Source organism: Mastigoproctus giganteus, chromosome 8 (genome assembly GCF_048544385.1).
Source record: "Mastigoproctus giganteus isolate SK-2022 chromosome 8, ASM4854438v1, whole genome shotgun sequence".
In the NCBI taxonomy this organism is placed as follows: domain Eukaryota; kingdom Metazoa; phylum Arthropoda; class Arachnida; order Uropygi; family Thelyphonidae; genus Mastigoproctus; species Mastigoproctus giganteus.
In genome coordinates, this window is record NC_143582.1 from 123006100 (window position 1) to 123029462 (window position 23363).

General features: G+C 37.6%; 1 protein-coding gene across 3 annotated transcripts in view; it reads right to left on the reverse strand.

Moving 5' to 3' along the window:
• The window catches only part of LOC150081794 (RNA-binding protein 25), a 769112-nt gene that overhangs the window by 659208 nt on the left and 86541 nt on the right, over positions 1 to 23363 (reverse strand). For all 3 annotated transcript variants that reach the window (XM_090378892.1, XM_090378890.1, XM_090378891.1), the window contains exon 3: positions 12010 to 12120. In XM_090378892.1, coding sequence (XP_090235018.1) covers positions 12010 to 12120 — 111 coding nt within the window. The remainder of the gene's footprint in view (positions 1 to 12009; positions 12121 to 23363) is intronic.

Genomic DNA, 23363 nt, shown 5'->3' on the forward strand with positions numbered 1-23363 from the left:
TATTATTTTCTTTTTGCATAACTAGCGAGTTAACAGCGGGGATTCACAAAAAAGAATGCAAATGTTGAAAATTAAATCCAACACAATAGCAGGGTTTCTCCCCACACAAAAGCTAAAAAATACCGCATTGTGTGAGGATTGCCACAATTTATCAATAGTGTTAAAGCAAAACTGTGTTATATAAGTACCGTGTTGTACAAAGATTGCCACAATTTATCAATCGTGTTAGAGCAAAACCATGTTGTAGAAGTAACGTGTTATACAGGGGTTGCCTGTACGCAATTTGGAAGAAAAGTAGGATGCTAGTAGGTCAGTTTTATCTTTAGCTGAAGTAGCAATAGAACCATCTGATCTTGACAGAGATTGGAATAGAGATGGGCAAAAGCTGCAGCCAATGGCAATAGACCAGAATGCTCAACTACCATTTGGACAAGACGCAAGTTTTCTACTCTTAGCCTGTTCAAGATCTAGTTTGGAGTAATTAATAACTGCTTTGCAATTGTTGCAAGCATTGGTGCTGGCAGAAAATGAACATGGAGATTTGGATACAAGCCAATTAGATATGCAACATTCATATCTTGAACAGTATTAGCACAGTTATTGAAAAACCAAGGTTTAAATAAGAGACAAGGTGTAGTGTGGAATAAAGTTTATTATAAAGAATATTTAAGGTTTAGTTTGGAATAAATGATTTCATCCCTACAAAAATAATTTCACACACATGACATGAGCAAAATGCTGACATCAGATTTGAAACAGCAATTTGACCAAGAAATAGAATAAAGTAATAGCGCACATCATCTACCATTTTGCATTCTCATAATGCCACAACATGAAGTCAAGAAAGGCCACGAGAAAAAGGCTCCACTGGAGAAGAGATCATCAAGTTGTAATCTGAAGTGTCTACAGAACCACTCCCCTTAATGCTTTTTACTTAGAAGGGTTGTTTGTGAGAAAAAAGATCAAGTGTGTTGACTGCATGGTTAGGATTGTCTGGTATTCTGGTGGATAAATGAACAATCTGAGCGAGGTCATTAGTAATAAAAGACTTGGCATCTCAACCAGATGGTGTTGTGAACATTAAAATCACCAAGGAAAATTACCTCACTGTTAGGAACGTTGGATTGGAGAAAGTCAAGTTTCAAAAAAAAAAGGAAGTCAAAGAGTTCCAAATGATTAGTGGAGTTGGGAGAATGATAGAGGCAACAGATGAATTTGACTTTGATTTGATTTGATTTGGTTTTTTATGGCGCATTGGCAGCTAAGGCCGATGAATTTGACAGAATGTGGTAGAGAGATTTGAGAAGATCGAAAAGAGGATTGTTGTTGTTGTTGTTGTGGGGGTTTTCTGGCGCATAAGCTGCTTTGGCTATAATGCGCCTATTCCTTTGTTGTAATAATATATGAGAATTTCTTGTTATGACAGAAGAGGCAAAAATCAGAAATGACTAAAAACTCCAATTTTCTTCAGAAAGTTAAAAAATTCAGGGATATTTGCATTGTCACCAATGACATTCTCTAGAGTTATTGGTTTCTGAAGGTTAACCAAAGATAGCAGGGTTGTATTTCTGTCTTGATTATAGTGTGGGCATTCAATGAGAATGTGTTTCACAGTCAAATTTAGAAAACAATATGGACACTGTGGTGAATCATCTCCTGTGAGTAAATGAAGGTGAGTCAAATGTGTATGGCCTATTCTTGATCTTGAAAGGAGTACCTCTTCTCGTCTTGATGAACGGACACTGGAACGCCAAATTCTAGGATCCTCTTTAAATTGAAAAATTTTGTTATTTGTTTGAGAGTGCCAGAGTGCTGTCCATTCTGTTAGGCATGCATCACGAATGATTTGTGGGTAGTCTGATGCTGGAACAGGGATATTGGTTAAATCTAAGGTAGATGGATTTTTTGCCGCTTTATCGGCCAATTCATTACCAGAAATTCCAGAATGTGCTGGAATCCAGCAGAAGGTGATCATTTGATGGCGCTCTTCAATCTGCAGTAATAATCTTCTAATTTCATTTAGAAAAGAGTGAACTTTATCTGTGGAGTTAGATAATGCCATAATTGAGCTGAGGGAGTCAGTGTAAATAACAAATTTTAATGAGCAGTCAGAACAGATTTTCTAAGGCTAGTTTAATTGCATATAATTCTGCTGAGAATATACTGAATTCAGATGGAAGGGCTGCTGAAATAGTGGTATTTAGGAACACTGCTGCTGCTCCAACGTTTGAGTTAGATTTAGAGCCATCTGTATAAATTGGAGAAAAGTCAAAATATTTGTGAGTGTAAATTACATGAAGTTGTTTCACATTTGATGCTTGAAGAACATTTTTTCCCCACTAGCAAAGGTGTCACAGGTGGGTAGAGGTGTGAGAGTCCATGGTGGTTGAGTGCATGTTACTACTTCTTGTACAGAATGAATGGAAACTTTCCAAACTTGCATCAGTTCAAGAAGGCGAAGACCAGCTGGTTTTACTATACTAGGCTTACTTCTGTAGAGGTTTTCTAATGGTGGATTAAATAAGTATGACTGAATTGGATGCGAGGCACAACTTTGTATTTTGACAGCATACTTCAGTAGCAGTGTTTTCCTACGTAGAGTTAACGGGGGCTCATGAGCGTCAATGTTGAGGCTATGTGCTGGTGATGTTCTGAAAGCTCCAAGTGCAATCCTCAAAGCACTGTGTTGAACTGGATCAAGCCAGAGCAAAACACTTGTTCTGGCAGAATCATAGACAGGAGCACCATAATCGAGACGGGATTGGATTAATGCCCTGTATAGCCGAAGTAAGCAGGTGCGATCTGCACCCCATGTTAGGGCGGATAAAGTTCTGAGTATATTTAACTTTTTTAAACAAGTACGTACATTTTTAATATGGTCTAAGAAATTTAATTTGTTGTCAAGGATTAATCCTAGAAATCTGATGTTACTATTGACTGGGATGGAGATGTTGGAAATTTGGAGTTCAGGATCCAGATGGAATTTGCGTTGTCGACAAAAATGGATAGCAACTGTTTTCTGTTGTGAGAGTCAATAGCCGTTAAGGTTGGCCCGTTGTTGTATTTTATTCAGTGATATCTGAAGCTGCCTTTCAATTGGTCTCATGCTTTGGAAATGACAGGAAATGGAAAGGTCATCCACGTAAAGGAATGACTCAACTGTGTTTGGAAGCTGTTTAGTGATGGAATCGATTCTAAGAGCAAAAAGAGTGGCACTCAGCACAGATCCCTGAGGAACACCTTCTTCCAGAATGAAAGTTGTAGAGAGGTCATTTTGGTATTTTACTTGAAAAGATCTAGTGTATAGGAAGTTCTGTACAAATATGGGAAGGTTTCCCCGTAGACCGAGAGAATAAAGATCACTAAGTATGCCATGTCGCCAGGTGGTGTCAAAGGCTTTCTGTATATCTATAGTAACCATTACCAGATGCTCGTGCTTAACGAACGCATTGCGAATGGCAAATTCAGCCTTGATCATGAGATCTAAGCATGATCTGTTTTGTCGAAAGCCATGCTGACTATTGCTCATTAGATGTTGTGACTCTATGATCCAGACAAGTCTATTGTGGACAATTTTTTCAAGGATTTTGCTGAGGCAGCTTGACAGAGATATAGGTCTATAGTTATGGGGATTGGTTGGATCTTTTCCAGGCTTTAGGAATGCCAAAACAATAGAGTGGTGCCAAGAAGCTGGATAAGTTTTTTCTAAAAAAATACGGTTGTAAAAGACCAGGAGGAGGCGCAAAGCTTTGTCATCAAGATGTTGCAGCATGACATAATAGATCCCATCTGGTCCAACGGCACCATTACGAGCTGTTTTAATGGCATGCAATAATTCAGAATATTGTAGAGGTTTGTTATATGGTAGAATGAGGGCAGTTTGGAAGTTAATAGCATACTGTTCTCGACTTTTTTAATTCGTTGGAAAGATGTAGTATAAGCTGTTGTTGCTGAGATCTCAGCAAAAGTATTGCCCAAAGCGTTAGCTATATCCGAGGGACTAGTTAAATCTCGCCCATTCCAGGAGAGGACTGGAGAGGGTATGGTTGGAAACTTACCTGAAAGCTGTCTAATTTTTTTCCAGATTAATTTGCTGTCAGTATTTCTGTTAATTGTTGATGCAAAACGAGTCCAGGATTATTTTTTGGCTTGCCTCTGTATGAAGCATGCTTTTGCCCTTACTTTCTTATAATTTATCAGATTGGCTGTGATTGGATATTGCCGAAACAAATTCCACGCTTTATTTTTTGCTTTTTTTGCTTTGGTGCATTCCTCATTCCACCAATAATTATAGTGCTTATGGCCCGGTGGATTTGATAATGGTATTGTATCTTTAGCCACGTTTAAGAGATGTGATGTGATGTAATCTGTCACATCATCAATACGGTGGAGACGGATTTTTTTCTCATCGAAAGAGATTGATGACTGAAATTTTGCCCAGTTTGCTCTTGTAAATTTTCATTTCCTGCAGGGTTTAGTTAAAGGAGTCTGTGCTATCAATACCTTGCATACGATTGGGAAGTGATCACTGCCCATAGATCGTTTATAACATACCACTCTATGGTCGGGATCAGTACTGGAGAACAAATGGAAAGATCTATTGCTGAAGTATGTCCAGTTGGGAGCTGAATGTGAGTGTGCGTGCCAGTATTCAATATGGGGAGGTTTAGTGCATCTAAAAGTCTTTCAATGAGTCGATCACGTGTATCCAATTTAGAAGCACCCCATAGGGGGTTGTGCCCATTAAAGTCCCCTAATATACAGAGAGGTGGAGGTATCTGTATGAGGAGGTCTTCAAGTTCTTTTAAACAATAAGTATGGTTTGGCTGTAAATAGATTGAGACTAGTGTTATTGCAATATGAAGAGTTATACGAACCGCAACAGCTTCTATTTCAGTTGGAAGTGGGATATACTTAGTTGGGATCTTTGAATTTATCAGGATTGCTACACCACCGTGGGCAGTATTTGCTGTATTGCAATCTCTTTAATAAAGGCAGTAGTTCTTTATCGATGGAGAAATTTGCGAGGTTAAGTAAGTTTCTTGGAGACAGAGAGCAACTGGAGAATACTGGTTAATTAGATTATGGATATCATCTGTGTTGTAACGAAAGCCTCTGCAGTTCCATTGTACAATGAAGGCCATTATTTGTGTTTAATTGTTGAGATGTATCTGACTGCTTTTTGAAGGTGACTGGCTTATGACGTTCCAATTTTTGTTTGTCTTTTTTTAGGAAAACTGGCCGACCAGTGTCCATTTCTTCTTCTTCGGCATGAATTTCTAATATTGGATCTTCCTGTAGAGTAGATGTCGCTGGTATTGTAAGAGGAGTGTTACTTGCCTGGTCTGAATGCTTGGGGTTACTGGACTGTTGCTGAGAGAGAACAGCTCGAGCCCAGTCAGAGATTGATATGTTTGAGGGGATGGTTACTTCAGTTTGGGTGGACACTGTTTGTTGTTTTTGTGCAACATTTGCATAGGTACGTTTGGGCATGGTAGGAGCAATTATTTTCCTTGAAAGCAATTATTTTCCTTGAAAGCTTACCTTGTTCTCAACCTTATATTTAACAATTTGTTTCTCAGTTTTCCATCTCTCACAAGTTTTAGAATATGCTGGATGGTTACCTTTACAGTTGGGACATGTCTTTTCTGTCGCCAAACATTCAGACTGAGTATGATCGGAAGATCCACAGTTTGGACAAACTGGGTTTCCTCTACATGTTGTCTGAGAGTGACCATACTTTTGGCACTTGTAGCATCTCAAGGGATTGGGTATATACGGGCGAACACGGCAAAGTAGATAGCCAGCTTTTACTGTTGATGGTAGGTTTGGGGAATTAAATGTAAGAATGATATTCCTGGTAGGCATAAGGTTATTGTCTTTTTTAATCATGATTCTTCTTGATGCAATAACATTTTGATCCTGAAGGTTCTTGGGTTAATTCATCCTCTGTCAGGTTCAACAAATCCCAACTAGAAATCACACCTTTGGATGTATTTAAGGTAGCATTGGGAGATACTTTAATTGGTATCCCAGCAAAATTTGAAAGTTGTAAGAGTTCCTCTGAATGTCTACTTTTTGTTGTTTCTAAAAGAAGGTCTCCAGATTGCAGCCTCTTCACAGTCTTCAGAGATCCTGCAATACTCTCCAGGTGTTTCTGGTTGAGGAAAGGAGATAATTTGCTGAGAGGTTGTTCTGATGTTGTTATTTGGTTTGTTGTTATTTGGTTTTTTAAGGAGCATTAGCAACTAAGGCCATATTGCTCCGGGAAATGCGGTGGCCATTCCCTGACCTTTCCGCACCTCCGTATTTGGTGGTGACAGGCTCGAACCCCGGTCTAATCAAGAAGCGTGTGCTACGCACTGCTGCTCCTTCCCACCTGGCTACGGAGGCGCCGGTTGTTCTGAAAGTGAATGTAAAATTAAAAAGGAAGGAAACTCTTTTGTTGTTGAATTTGTTTTCAACCTCTTGGGTTGTGAAATGTCATAATCAATTTCAGTATGTGGCCGAGAGCTTGTCGGCTCTAAAGATGGATAATCATTTTACTCCATCTTTGCTCCTTTCGAAAAGAGGAGCTTCCATATTACTAAGTCTCTGACTAGGAATATGAGAATGGATAATATACTAGCAGTTTGCTAATTTGAGGTCCAACAAAAATAACTTGTTTTAGCTTCTCTTGGGTAATCGATGGGAATTTAGTACAAAGGTAGTCAAAGCAGGGGAAAGCTTTCAGAAACTATTTCATCAAACCCAATCTGATGTGCACAGTGGAGGAAGGACAGTTTTGGCAATGCTTTTTGATCCAGGAAACAAACTGTCCCTCACATTTCTCAACAACTTCAAGTCCTCATACGTTTCTCTCAAAGGCACAGAGCTACTGGAATTGAACCATATTTATTTCCATTCTGGATCAAGACACCTTTGAAACTCCTCTTTGATGAGTTAATAAAAAGTCTCCACTGTGCATGATTGTAACTAATTCTTAAATAGTTCATTAAGTCATTTATATTAGGGGGGAAAAAATGAAAGAATCGTCCTCACAAACGTAGAGGACTAGTTCTCATTCTCCCTGTCTGTACCACGAGAAAAACTACCCATGTGCTAGAAGATATGACCAGTCTAAAACCAAGAAGTTCTGCAGATTCCTTTGGTAAATTTAAATCTCTTACCAGCTCATTGAATTCATACTGTGAAAACAGTTGAAGCTGTACTGAATGTCTCCTCTAGGCATGTAGACTTCAGTTTCATCTTCAGGATATTCACTTTCAGCACTTTCTGCTGGTACATTCTCCAATATAAGTGGAGGGCATGGAATCATCAGGTTATTATCATTTGGGACTGGTCCAATGGCAAATGGAATATTAGGACACTCTTACACTTTGCATTGTATCCCTTTACGCAAAAGTAACTGTCATCACAGTGATTTGTAGGCTTCCATCAAATCATGGTAATTGCAAATGCTATAGCCTTCTTTATACCATTTTTCACAACCTCTATGCTTCAACACAGGTTCAGCAAATTTTATGTGGAGCCCATCATTTATCTTGGTCATAGTTTCATTCCAAAATAAGCATAATACACATTTTTTATAAATTCTGTAATATCTTTTCTTTGCTTGATGTCTACATAACTTCCACAAATATAACAAAATAAGTTCGGATTGTTCAAATATGTGTAAAGACATTTTACTCACTTTGCAGCACAAGTTTTACATGATATCCTCAAAAGTAAACTGAACTCACAAAATAAGCATAATACACTCCAAAATAAGCATAATACACTATTGTTATATAGAGAAGACTATTGTTACTTATTCTCAGTGAGTACCACACCCAGATGGCACCGTTTCAAAGCTATTGGCCTATCATCGGTGGGTGGGCAGGTAACCTGGTATTACAGACATGACTACCCAGTTGTGAAGGTAATCACACAATTATATTTCTCATAAAGTTATATTTCTCTCAAATGTAACTCAGTGTTCTCTAGGTTAAATGTATAAAACTGCACAAAATATAAATAAACTAGTTGTACCTGGCATACATAGTTTAAATCTAGATCCTTCAGTCTTCACAATTCTTGTTTAGCAGTGATATAATTCTACACCTGTGTGATATATGCAGGTGGTTCCCCATCTTCTCCAACAAATATTGCAGCAACCTCCTTTTTGGATGTAGGTGCATTATATTGTCTCTTATCAAAGTCCGGATCTTCAATAAATGCCATGCGCACATTGATTGTTAGATTGGCCTGGGTTATTTGATGCATTTGTTTATATGACTCAACAAATGGGTTAACTTGTCTTAGCATCTGGTTCAACTGTAGCATTACTTCGGCCATATACCTTTGGTTTGATTGTTTTTCAAGCCGTTTTGTTGATGCTTCAGCAGAATCAAAAATATAAAGCTGTCCATATCTTGGCTTATTTTCCTCATTTAGATATTGCAATGAGACCAAATGGTAAATCTGGCCATGTATTCTAAAATAGTATGAGCCATTTCCAGGCAGTGATTTAATCTCTGTGCCCATTGATGTGAATGCCATTGCTGAGTTTTACTCTCGTATATGTTCTCTGTAGTTATTTGCTTCACGTAAATCCCCTGTAGGCATCTCTCGTAATAGAGTAGGTGACTCAGACGGTGGGTCAAGTGACACCTTTCCATCATGACAGCATTTAGTGTATTTATTCCATACGTTTAACTCAGGTCCCCAATATCTTGCATTGCAATACTCACTGTTGTAACACATATTTCCTATGCCATGCTCTTTCACATTAATTACAACTTGTTGATTATTAGTATCTGGTACTTCTATTTGATTAGTCCTACGGCGTTTTGCCAGTCTTCTCATTTCCAATCTTGCTTCTCTTTCTTCAATGTTTTCTGTCCGTCTTCATAGTCACAGAGTCTCGTTTCAGTCTCTTAGTCTGTTATATCTCTCCTCTAATGTTTCATTAGCATTTCTTCTACATTTTTTCAGAGTTCTTACACACTGTTCAGCAATTTTTACACTTCTTATTAAAATTGAAGACAACTTTCAGGCATAGGCTGCCTTTCTTCAGTCGAAAAATGTTAAAACATAAATCAATAAAGAATGCCTGGTATGGTGATCATACAAGATGAACCGCGTGAATGGGTGCTGGCAACAATTAGCAGTCGGAAAATTTGGGCAGCATACCTAAGTGTTTTATATACATATATATAATTAGGAAGGTCTCGTTGAAATACATTTAAAGCCTCCACTACAATTATTCTTTATTTTCTCTCTCTCTCTCTCACTCACTCTCTCCCCCCCCCCAATGTTTAGGAGTACAAATAACACCAAACAGTAATCAGAAAGAATTGCACTACAATAATGAAACGGCTGACAAAGCAACAATCTAGCATAGTTCAGATATACCTAAAACTTAATTTAAAACTGCTAAATTACACTACATACATAGTTACTACCTAAAATAAAAATTGAACAATGCCATGACTATAATTTCTAATTAACAGAACACAAAAAATATCCAAACAGGCAATTACATCTGTCACATGAAAGAAGATTCTTTTGTTCATACTCCAAAATAGTTGCACAGGTTCAGAGTCAACAAGCTAACAGATTACAATGATATTACCATACTTCCCATGGATCTGAACATGACATGTATAATGCTGACTAACTACAGTCATGCAAAAAGTTGTTCAGTGAGAACAAATGCTTTGGCACTAAGCAAAGCAGCGCCTCCGTAGTCGGGTAGGCAGGAGCAGCAGTGCATAGCACACGCTTCTTGATTAGACCGGGGTTCGAGCCCGTGACCACCAAATTTGGAGGATGCGGAAAGGTCAGGGAATGACCACCGCATATCCCGGAGCAATATGGCCTTAGTTGCTAATGCTCCTTAAAAAAAAATAAAAAATAAAAAAAAATAAAAAATAACTAAGCAAAGCATTACCATTCTAAACAGCTTTTCGCATTCATAAGCAGTGCATATATTTTAAAGTGGACTGTATGTCCATTTCAGAATACTTCAAAAATTATATGAATGTTATATGAAAAATTATATGAACAAAGGGGCTTCATATACAGTATTCACAATCAGGTTTTCTTCTTTTCACTATAACAATGAAATTTCTGCCACATATGCCTTGGCCAATTGGAGACACAATAAACAACTATCATTGCTCATATACTTTTTAAACTCCCATAAACATTTCATTCTATTACTCATTTACTGGCTGCTAATGATATCTCTGGTGTTTGCTGTCCACCTTTACACTGAGTGGCCACTTTAACAGGTGCACATAACCTCTTCATGAAATTGAGTACTCCTTCAATAATAGCATAATGTGTTATATACTTTATATTATATACATACTTCATGTTATAAACTTGTTACTTGTTATGTGATATAAAGTAGGTAGGTAGGTAGGTAGATAAGTTAAGGATCCTGCATGTGAAATTCAAAGAGAGAATGGGCAAGAAGAAAGATTTAAATGACTGAACTTTGCATAGTAGTCAGAGCCAGATTCACTGTTATGATTATCTCAGAAACGGCAATCCTGCTAGAGTTTTCACGTACAATTGCACTGCCACAAGAATGCATGAACCTCTTCAGATAGCTTAAATCAAAAACTCTTTTCTCTTCCTTAGAAATATATGTACAGTTTGTCATGTGCATGCATAAAAAGCCCACTCATCAGCACTAAATATTTGTGACATATATCTATTAGCTTCAATTAAAAATTGTGGCACCTTCTGAAATACAGCAATTGCAGCCTAATCTGCACTAGCAAAATCACCTGTAATCAAAAATTGAAATACTGACACTTTCAATCAAACTAATCTTTGGCTTGCAATGAAACCTTCTACACTTCTAGTCTTACTTCTTGCTCTTGCTCAATAACTGCTCTTTTCTTCTGATCTAACACTCATCATTAAATTAAGATTTCTGGTTATTATTTTCAGTCAATTGCATTCACAAAGCCTACAGCTGATCTTGAATGGAAAAATGATAAAAAAATAAAATAAAATAAAAATAAAGGAAAAACTTCTGAAATAATGAATAAAATATATTTTTTTCATGGATATTTGGATGTCTTGACCAGTGAGATCACCTGTTAGACACTCTTATGAGCATGAGCAGTTGCCTTGGTGAATGAAATGCACATTCAACAGCTAATGTGCACTTCTTAACCAAAAACTATTATGTTCACTAAGCATCAGCTCTGTGCTTTCCAAAGAAATTATCTGATACAATATCTATTCACAAATTCAAATTATAAAGGTCAAAATGATCCTTAAACTGGCAATATCTTCCATATGATATTGCCAGTAATTCACTTTGTAACTCACTTTACTTGCAGGCAGCAAGTAAAGTGAATTACAATAAAATTCATCACATCACAAAATATATTGAGACAACACATAACACTCACGTGTCATATACACTGGCTCATATAGCCTGCTAGCAACTATCTCCTGATGTATGTGCAGGAGACAGTTGCTAGTAATGCACCTGTTATAAGATAACATGGATATGAACACTGATACATGACAAAGTGCTGCAAACTTTAAGGAATGCCGCCTCCATAGCCAGATGCAGCAGTGCGTAGCACATGCTCCTTGATTAAACTGGGGGGTTCAACCCCATGACCAAATATGGAGGATGCGGAAAGGCCAGGGAATGACCACCGCATAGCCCCGGAGCAATATGGCCTTAATTGCTAATGCTCCTAAAAAAAAACCAAACTTTAAGGAACAGAAAGCTATTCAAGAGTTGTGTAAAACCACACTTAAATCACATAAATAGACTACTGGACCTAAAATATAAATTGCATGCACCTAACTAGCATGAATATATCTTATATAAACTTATACATGAATAAATCTTATAATCTTACATTTCACAAGATATTTAAAAATATTCATCACTGAAACAATTACAGTTAGATATAAATAAACATCTACAAAAAAAATAATTTGCCAAATAAGTCAAAATAATTATGTTTATAATAAGTATTGTATTACCCATAGGTGGAACAGCATAAGGAGGTGGCATCATCGGTGGTACAGGAGGCATGCCAGGCATAGGCATTGGGGGTCCTGGTGGAGGAAATGACATCCTCTGTATGGAAAATGCTGTACAAAATTAAAACAATTACCCATCAGTTATGAAGTATTTCACAAAAAAAAAAAAAAAAAAAAAACCAAGACAACTAATTATTATTATCGGCTGTATGGTACAAGAAAGCCTGAGGCTTATGCTGCACCAGCCAAAAAAAAATTCCCGAGTTACCCTGTGAGAGAGAGAGAGAGAGAGAGAGAGAGAGAGAGAGAGAGAGAGAGAGAGAGAGAGAGAGAGAGAGAGAGAGAAAAGTAGAAAGGAATCACCAAGAATCATATATCCAATTCAGGACCATGGGTTTGCCAAGCCCATACTCACCAGATCAGAGCCCCTAATAAAAAAATAATAAAATTAAGGTTATCAAAGAATATTTCTTTGAAGATTACATTTCATTGAATTTTGACTGCAAAATACATAGAATAGTTACAATTAAATTCCACTAGGTGACATATATATAAGGCGGTTATAATTAGTGTCATTTAACCACATGTAAACGGCAAACGTAAATTTAGTCAAGAAACACTTATCATGATGAACCGAAGACGACAAATACAGACAAGATAACAACTGACAAGGACTGACAAGGTTTGTTTGTTTGTTTTAGAGTTTTACGGCGCATTAGCATCTAAGGCGCCAAATAATGTGCCAAGTCAAAACTGACAAGGAGAAAACTGAGTATACTGAGTTATGCAAAAGCATTAGAAGGAGACTCAGAGAGGACATAAGATTTAACACAAGAAAAGTAAAACAAGCACTAAGGGAAAACAAATAACTTAAATCAGCAGCCATGAGAAGTAATACAGAAAGACAAATAATACTGAAACTGAAGAATAACAATGGTGTACTTATAAATAGCAGAGAATGCATAATTCAAATAGCAGAAGACTACTATAGGGAATTATACAAGGAGCGAGGGAGTGAGGCCAGCAGTGGGGAAGATGGATCGCAAATTAGTATCACATATGACATTCCCTATATCCTTCCTGATGAGGTAGAACACGCATTGAAGAAAAAGAATCAGAAAGCCCCGGGGGAAGTTGAAGTTACTGTAGAGTTGTTAAAATTGGGAGGAGGAGACAGGGCACAAAAACTGGCAAGACTTCACAAAATGCATTAGAAAAGGTGTGATGCCTAAGGAATGAAATAATGCAATCATAGTTTTGCTGCATAAGAAAGGAGATAAATCAGAAACTGGAAATTATAGACCAATTAGTTCACAATCAGTTGCAAGTTGTTCACAAGGGTCATTACTAACAGACTAGAAAGAATACTTCATGAGAATCAACAGAAAGAGCAAGCTGGCTTTAGGAAAGGATTCTCAACTATGGATCACCTTCACCTAATATCACAGCTAATGGAGAAAGCAAATGAATATAAAACACCATTATACCTGGCATTTGTGGATTATGAAAAGGCATTTGACTCCATACAGCATAAGGCAATGTTTCGGGCACTGGAAAGACAAGGCATAGATACCCCATATATTACGATTTTGAAGAAACTATATATGAGAACACTACCTCCTTTATTAGACTAGACAAAGACAGCAGCAAATTTAAAATTGAGAAAGGAGTTTGACAAGGAGAGACAACATCTCTGAAGTTGTTTACTGCTGTCCTTGAGGAAGCTTTCAGAAGATTAGACTGGTCGCAGAAAGGAGTCAATGTGAATGGAGAGTACCTAAACCATTTACGATTTGCAGATGACATTGTGGTCATAAGCCACGATCCCAAAGAATTAGAGGAAAATCTTAATTAGTTATGCAGAGTTAGTAAGCATTTTGGACTAAAAATGAATAGGGCTAAAAAAAAAGTAATGATGAACAAGTATGCCATAGAAATGGATATAACGATTGAAGGAGCAGTAATTGAAAAGGTGGAGTCATATACTTATCTCGGACAAGTCATCAGTTGTAATAATGATAAATGGCTGGAAGTCAAGAGAAGAATAAATTTTGGATGGATAGCATTCAGGAAATATAGTAACATCATCATCAGCCATTTTCAATCCACTGCAGGATGAAGGCCTCTCCAGCAACTTTCCAGTTCCTTCTGTTTTGTGCAATGGCCATCCATTTATACCCACAAACTCATGAATTTCATCTATCCATCTCCGCCTTTGTCTTCCAGGTTTTCTTCTAGCTTCTCTTGGGTACCATTCTGTTATTTTCTTAGTCCAGCTGTCATCATGTCTTTGAGCTATGTGTCCTGCCCAAGACCATTTAGTTCTTTAGTTTTGATAAGAATGTCTTTACTTGAGTTTGCTGCCTAATCCATGTGTTTCTCTTCTTATCTAACAGTCTGATTCCCTCTCTTCTTATCTAACAGTCTGATTCCCAATATAATTCGTTCCATTCTTCGCTGTGTAGTTCTCAACTTCTCTTCCATTCTTTTGGTGAGTGCCCCAGTATCACTTCCATAAGTCATGGTGGGGAGTATACATTGGTTCATTATTTTACGTTTCAGACAAACTGGGATATTTCTCTTCAGTATGTGACTATATTTCCTGAATGCTATCCATCCAAAATTTATTCTTCTCTTGACTTCCAGCCATTTATCATTATTACAGCTAATAACTTGTCCCAGATAAGTATATGACTCCACCTTTTCAATTACTGCTCCTTCAATCATTATGTCCCTTTCTGTGGCATACTTGTTCATCATTACTTTTGTTTTAGCCATATTCATTTTTAGACCAAAATCCTTACTAACTGTGCATAACTGATTAAGATTTTCCTCTAATTCTTTGGGATCGTGGCTTATGACCACAATGTCATCTGCAAATCGTAAATGGTTTAGGTACTCTCCATTCACATTGACTCCTTTCGGCGACCAGTCTAATCTTCTGAAAGCTTCCTCAAGGGCAGCAGTAAACAGCTTCGGAGATATTGTGTCTCCTTGTCGAACTCCTTTCTCGATTTTAAATTTACTACGGTCTTTGTCTAGTCTAATAAAGGAGGTAGCATTCTCATATATTTTTTTCAAAATCATAATATATGGGGTATCTATGCCGTCTTTCCAGTGCTCGAAACATGGCCTTATGCTGTATGGAGTCAAATGCCTTTTCATAATCCACAAATGCCAGGCATAATGGTGTTTTATATTCATTTGCTTTCTCCATTAGCTGTGATATTAGGTGAAGGTGATCCATAGTTGAGAATCGTGTCCTAAAACCAGCTTGCTCTTTCAGTTGATTCTCATCAAGTATTCTTTCTAATCTGTTAGTAAGAACCCTTGTGAACAACTTTTAGATGTGGGATAACAAGCTAACTGGTCTATAATTTCCAATATCTGATTTAACTCCTTTCTTATGCAGCAAAACTATGATTTCATTATTCCCCTGCTTAGGCGTCACACCTTTTCTAATGCATTTTGTGAAGAGCCTTACCAGTTTTTGTGTTATGTCTCTTCCTCCCAATTTTAACCACTCTACAGTAACTTCATCTTCCCCTGGGGCTTTCTGATTCTTCAACGCCTGTTCTACCTCATCAGGAAGAATATCGGGTATGTCATATGTGTTGCTAATTTGCGATCCATCTTCCCCACTGCTGGCATCATTCCCTCGCTCCTTGTATAATTCTCTCTAGTAGTCGTCTGCTATTTGAATTATGCCTTCTCCTGCTATTTATAAGTACACCATTGGTATTCTTTAGTTTCAGTGTCATTTGTCTTTCTGTATTACTACTCATGGCTGCTGATTTAAGTTGTTTGCTTTCCCTTAATGCTTGTCCTACTTTTCTTGTGTTAAATCTTCTTATATGTCCTCTCTGATTCTCTTTCTAATGGCTTTGTATAACTCAGTATACTCAATTTTCTCCTTGTCAGTGTTTATCTTGCTCTTCATTTGTCGCCTTCGGTTCATCATAACAAGTGCTTCTTGAACTAATTTTTTCTTCTTTGGATTGCTTTTTCTCTATAGGTTTCTTGGCTTTTATCACTTTCAGAAAGTTGTAATATTCCTCGTCGATATCTTGGTCCTGAGCAGTGTACAGAAGCTCAAACTTGTTAAGTTCCAGAACATACTGCTCTTTCTCCTCTTCTGTTATCTCAAAGACCTTCGTATTATTTACTCAGGTCAGTTTTTTCCTTTCCTTTCCTACATCTATATCAAGTGTGTATCTTACCATTCTGTGACCACTTCCAACATTTACCTGATTCAGGACAGTAACATCATTCACGATATATCTTCTGTTAGTGAGGATGAAGTCGATTTCATTAGTTGTTAATCCATGTGGACTCTTCCATGTCCACTTTCTGTTCACCCTTTTCTTGAAAAAAAATGTTCTTTACTGACAATCCTTGAAATTCTACAAATTCCACAAGTCTTTCACCTCTTTCACCAATTCCACAATTTCCTATAGTTCCTCTTTCTGCGCTGTTTTGTCCTTTTCCAACCTTAGCATTGAAATCCCCCATAATAAGTGTAGTGGGTTTTCTGCTCATTTAGAAGACTCAATTTCGGGGTACATTTCTTCAACCACTTCATCATCATGGCTCGATGTTGGTGCTGTTGTTGTTAATTTGGTTTTTAGGAGCATTAGCAACTAAGGCCATATTGCTCCGGGATATGCGATAGTCATTCCCTGACCTTTCCGCATCCTCCGTATTTGGGGGTCACGGGCTCGAACCCCGGTCTAATCAAGAAGCATGTGCTACGCACTGCTGCTCCTTCCCACCTGGCTTGGAGGTGCCCGATGTTGGTGCATAATTCATTATAACCTTTAGCTTGTACCTCTTAGAAATCTTGAGTATTAGTCTTGATGTACTTGAGTATTAGTCTTGAGTATTAGTCTTGGTGATGTACTTTTGAATTCCAAAATGTTGTTTTTTATATCTTTATGGACCAGAAACCCAACTCCACCTTTGCTCCTTTCACTGTTTCCATTGGTGTACAGCAGATTTCCACTTGATAAACTTATAAGTGATTCATTTCTTCTTCTTCTTCTTGTTTCAGCCAAACCAATGATATCTCAATTCACATTTTCTAGTTCCTTTTCCAGCTCTAATATCCTGTCTTCACTGACAAGCGATCTTACGTTTTACCAGGCTAAGTTCAGTTTCATTGCATGGCAGCCTGGTCATACCCAGAGATTCTTAGCACCCTCTGCTTCCACTCTGATCCTCTTGCTGCCATAAGAGGTGGAGTGAAAGCTGCTGGGGACTGAGTGCCATTTGTTTCATCGTGCTGTCATATATGCTGGAGGATTTGGTCTTTTCCTCTTCACACTGACCAGGCGTCTTGAAGAGAACCACTCTACACGTTCGTTGCCACCTAAGTGATGTAACAGAGCTTACCATTGAGAAGGTGTGCATGAGTGGATTTTAGGGAGGCAGGCCAACCGGAATTCTCCTAAATCTTCTGCAATAGAAAGATATTGGATCCATCAGTGTAAAAAAGAGAACAAATGTATAATACCCACCATGACTTATGGAAGTGAAACTTGGGCACTCACCAAAAGAATGGAAGAGAAGCTGAGAAATACACAGCAAAGAATGGAACGAATTATGTTGGCAATCAGACTGTTAGATAAGAAGAGAAAGAGCTGGAAGAAAACCTGGAAGACAATGACGGAGATGGACAGAAGAAATTCATGAGTTTGTGGGTAGTAAATGGATGGCCACTGCACAAAACAGAAGGAACTGGAAAGTTGCTGGAAAGGCCTTCATCCTGCAGTGGATTGAAAATGGCTGTTATGATGATGATGAAATGGAAAACTATGGATCATAAAAAAAAAAAAAAAAAAATGTAATTTCGAATATGCAGTGTTTAAAACATTATAAAAAAATAAGATTTAAAAAGGAGGCACAAGGCTGCATTTGAAGCTACATGCAACAGCAGAGCATGATACATTCAATCAAGTTGGAGTATATTAAGCCATCAGTGTAAACTTGCAATGCAAGCTCTGTACCCTCCAAGATTTCTCAATTTCTCCCAAGAATTTGTCAAGTTCTCCCTTGCATTTATCCAACACATCCACTTACACAACAACAGATGGAAACCTGTTCCAACAATAAAAACCTTCTACTCAAGGAAAACTCAGCACATTTATCCTGCAACCATCCTTCGACTTGAATTTATGCCCTCTCAATATGTGCAGTCTCAGCAAGAAGAAGAATACCATTAACATTCATTGAATTCCAAGCAATTTTGTTAGCAGGGATAAGGAGGTGATTGTCCCCTTGTATAAGGAAATGGTGAGGCCACACCTTGATTACTGAATACAGGTCTGGAGGCCTCATTTCAGGAAGGATGCAGAGTTGCTGGAAAGAATACAGAGAAGGGCACAAGATTGGCGAGTGGAACAAAAGGTTGCTGTTACCAAGAAAAGCATAAGTTCTGCAAATTGCAGCTTCTGGAGACTAGGCACCTGCAAGGTGATCTGATGTGTATAAAGCCTTTAATGGTTTGAGCATGCTGATGGGATTCTTCCTGTTGCTCAAAATAATCACCTGAGAGGGCATAAATTCAAATTAAGAAAAGACAGTTGCAGGATAGATGTGCGGAAGTTTGCCTTTAGCCAGCGGGTAGTTGATTGGTGGAACAGACTTCCATCTTTTGTTGTGTAAGTTGATAGCCTAAATATATTTAAGATTAGATGTGCGGAAATTTGCCTTTAGCCAGTGGGTAGTTCATAGTTAGAACCACTGCCATCTCTTGTAGTGGAGGCTGCCAATTAAAATAAGATCAAGGTAGAACTAGACAAACATTTGGAGTGAATGGATGGGTGAAATTGGTTTTTTTTTTTTTTTTTTAGACAGATACTATATAAGCTTGTTTTCTTTCATTTACATAAATTTACATAAATTAACATTTAAAAAATTTACATAAATCCGTAGCTGCATAAGTCAGGATCTTACTGTATCGAAAAATGTTCAGCAACCTACATAAAAATTAAAAAAACTTACCACATACTACTCGCGTGTCCAATGTGATGCTTCCTTTCATTTTTTGCGATGTTGATTTTAAATCTAATAGCTTCCCTTTATTTTTTTTATGATGTTGCGTATGGTTTGGTTCATTAAAGATTTAACGGATGCACCATTTTCAAACTTTTGAATAATTTCAAGTTTTTGTTTAACTGAAAGCGCAACTCTTTTGCATTCACACATCATTTTCGCGATTTCTAAACAAAAAAAAAAAAAATGAGCGACTTGCAAAACATCTGTTTATACCTATTCTAGTTATTACTTGAATTTTACGATCTTTGGTTGGATTTTTTTTTTTTTTTTTTTTTTTGAGTCTTGAAGTGTCCCAGTTAATCCGATCCCAGTAAATCAAGTCTGCTGTACCTATTTCAGAAACTACAACCCTGTTGGAGTTTTCACATATGACTGTGTCTTCAGTTTATTGAACTTAGGCCAATAGCCAAATAACATTCAGCCAAAGGTGACCCTGTGACAGAAAACAGCTTGTTAAGGTGAAAGAAGACAATGAAGACTAAACACTTGTCAGGGTAGTATTGAAAAAATGATGCCTAGTCTGGGTGCACAGTTCCTGCTGTTCTCTGATGGGAGGACTGCAATACGGTGAAAACAGCTTGAGTCCACAGATCTAACCTGCTAGGTATCAGCAATGCAGACTAGTAGTGTGGTGTAATTGTTTGGAAGTGTTTTCATCGGCTCTCTCGATATCAAAGCAGCAGTTGGACGATGCAGACTTACCTGGAAATTGTTTCCAATCAAGTACGAGGGGCATTCAATAAATTTTACCTACCTAGAGGCAAAAATCTGTTTTTATTTTTCAATGTAACTCCCCAGAACTTCAATACTTGTTCCATTTTGTTGGCAAAGAAGAAATACGAGAAAAATAAAATTCTTTGTCCTGTACATTAAAGAATGCAGAAATAGCAGACTTCAGTTCAGTTCATTATCATCAGCAAAGCGATATCCATGTACATTTTTCTTGAGGTATCAAAACAGGAAATAGTCACTGGGGGCCAGAATAGGAACTATAAGGTGGATTGGTAAGTTCTGTAAAGTCACCGTCTTCCAAAGCAGCAACAAGAGCATGTGATCTGTGTATTCCTGCATTGTTGTGATAAAGCAGCACACACGGAAAGTTTTCCATGGCATTTTTCCTTTATGACATCCCTTAAGATGTACAATAGGAATGCATATGACTCCACAGTGACTGTGCTTGTGTTCCAAGTAATGAATGTACAAAATTCCCTCAGCAGCCCAAAAAATGGTGGTCATAAACTTGCCAGCTGAAGGTTGTGTCCGAAATTACTTTGGTGGGAGAGAACCCTTGTGCTTCCATTGCATTGATTCTTGCTTGATCTCAGGATCCCAGTGATGAACCCATGTTTCATTGCCTGTAACAATTCTGGAGATGAATTGTTTCAGGATCTCTTCCAAAAAGTTCAAAATTCTCCTCACAACATCGTACACTGAATTGCTTCTGCACAGAGGTCAGAAATCCGGGGACCCATCTTGCTGTCGTTGTTATTTGGTTTTTAGGAGCATTAGCAACTAAGGCCATATTGCTCCAGGAATATGCAGTGGTCATTCCTGACCTTTCCGCATCCTCCGCATTTGGTGGTGATGGGCTCGAACCCCAGTCTACTCAAGAAGCGTGTGCTACGCACTGCTGCTCCTTCCCACCTGGCTACGGAGGCGCCACCCATCTTGCACTGAAAGTCATCCACCATCATGGAGGATGGTTAGAACTGTTCCCCCCAGATGTCACATCCCCTAGAGATTTGGAACACCTTTAAATGTCTGTCACATTCAGCAAAAGGATTTCACAACTTGGCACATTTCTGGAGTGGTCGCAGTCACAGGCCTTCCTTAATGTGGATCATGTTCAATGGACTCTCAACCCTACATGAATTGTTTTGACCCGAATTTCACCTGGTACTCTGAAGATGCAATGTTGCCATACACAGCTACCATCCTTTCATGAATGGCCTTTGGCCCATTTCCTTCTTTTGGTGAGAAACTTGATGACTGAACAATGCTCAAATTGCAGTGTCTTCCTTCTTTCTGTTACAACAGCACAACCTAAAAACAATTCGATCAAAATCATTGAAATTTAACCATGGGAAGTACCTCAGGTACATAATTTATTGAATGCCCCTCATACATACCTTTGTGGTTGTTGCGTATTCATCTGTGAATGGTTTCTTCCAACAGAATAAATGCATCGTATCACAAGGCCCAGAATTGTACATAACTGGTTCCAGGAACATGAGGGTTAATTCAGATTAATGCAGTGATCACCCCAGTCACCAAATCTCAATCCAATTAGTCTACCTTTCAGTAATGAATGCCCTGATCATATTTTCCTCTGACTACCAAAATTTCTCAGGACAGATAGTCTTTGGTATCCATTGATGACATTACGATTCCTCCTACTATCGATTCTCCTCCTGCTATTACGATCCCATCAACTATCAATTTTATTCAATTCGGTTAGCAACTTAATGGCTAGTTAAATATCAATCAGACCTGATCAGATCATATATGCAAGGGACTGAATAATTCCTTTTTGAAGCTGAAGGGCACTCAGTGAAAGGGTCCTTAGAATTAGTAGTAGGATTTTAGAAGTATCAGCAATTAAGGCCATATTGCTCTGTATATACTGACTGTAAATTATGTGTTATGTGGTCATTTTCTGTTGCTGGAATAAAAACTCACATTTCTGGGAGGCAAAAAGCATGCTACCCTATCCTCAGACCAACTAACTCAGCCATGTTGTGAAAAAGGCCCATAAAAATTCCTCATGTTATCAACGGGACGCAAACTCAGATCTTTTCCACCCGGTTTGAGGAAGACAGCAATTCTACCAAGTGTGATACCCATAAAGGGAACAACAGAATTCCTCTTTAAACTTCGAAAACCACTGAAAATAGTCTTAAAATGAAATGCCACACTTTTGATCTGTGTTTAGATCAAAACCCCTAATACCACAAGGAAATTGCTAATGGACATATATATATATTCCCCCCCCCTTAATGGTTGGTTTGTCGTATCATATCTGTAATATTTCAAACTATTTCAGTCAAAGCACATTCAGGTGGCACCGGTCTAAATGTATTATTTATAGGCTTATTATTTATAACTTTATATTTAATATTTTTTAATATACATATTCCTTGCACTCTCATTCAATTTCTACTTGTGTCTTCATTAACACACACACATATATAACTGCAAGCAAAATAGCAACGTGTCTATTTCTGACATAAACCACAAGCCAAAGGTCAAAAAACAACCACAAATAAAAATGAGAATGAAATTTTATTCATACAGAAATATAAACGTTACCGTAATAATAGAAAATGAAAATAAAATTTTTGGGAGCAAATTAAATTTTTTTTTTACAAAAAGATTGAAAACGGAGGTATTTTAAAAAAAATAGCTTGTGAATTTTACAGTAAAGTATGAAAGTGAGCTACAAATTAAGGATGTGAATGTTGCTGGAGGTTGATTTGAAATTTAACCCTCTACATTTAGTAAATTAATTAATTTCTACTACAATTAAATCACTAGTATCTAAACTGATAACATGGTTATGTTGTCTACTTCTTTATATAGAAGAATGTTGTTTTATGTTATTTACTTCTTTATATAGGGTAGAATATCGCCTGATTCCCTGTTTCTACATAAAAGATTTGAGAGCTGTGTTGAGATGATTGGGGTAGAGATGTGCATTGGTGGTACTAATAGAAATCACTATGCATTTTGCTAAAATTGTTTTCTGAGGTGTAATTTTAATTCTGCTAAGGACTGCATGACAGCTTTGCTATGTCTAACCAAGCTTGTCTTGTTTTAACTTTAAAAGAATCAGGCTTATTTTTTCTTCAAAACAACTGGCAAGAAACCTATGTCTACATTTAACTTCTGTTTCTTTGATGCTAAAGCATTTAATTCTAATATGCAATGGATTGTGTTTTACCCATATCTAGATCTAATGTAATTTTGGAATGATGATATGGTGATTATCCAGAGAAAAAAATAATGTAATACAGCCAACATATGCTTGATCTTTTTTCACAAACAACACCTCCAAGTACACAGTTGAGGTAAGTGGTACTAGACATCTCAGATCAAACTTGGTGATCGTCTCTTCTCCGATGGAGCCTTTCTCTCATGGCCATTCTTTTCCTTGGTTGGATTACTGTTTCAAATCTTCTGATGTCAACACCTGGTCAGATCGTGTCAGTGAAATTATTCTTGTAGGGATGAAATCCTTTATTCCACATTCCACTTTAAAATCTCGTCCTTTATCTAAACCATTGTTTTCAAATAAATTG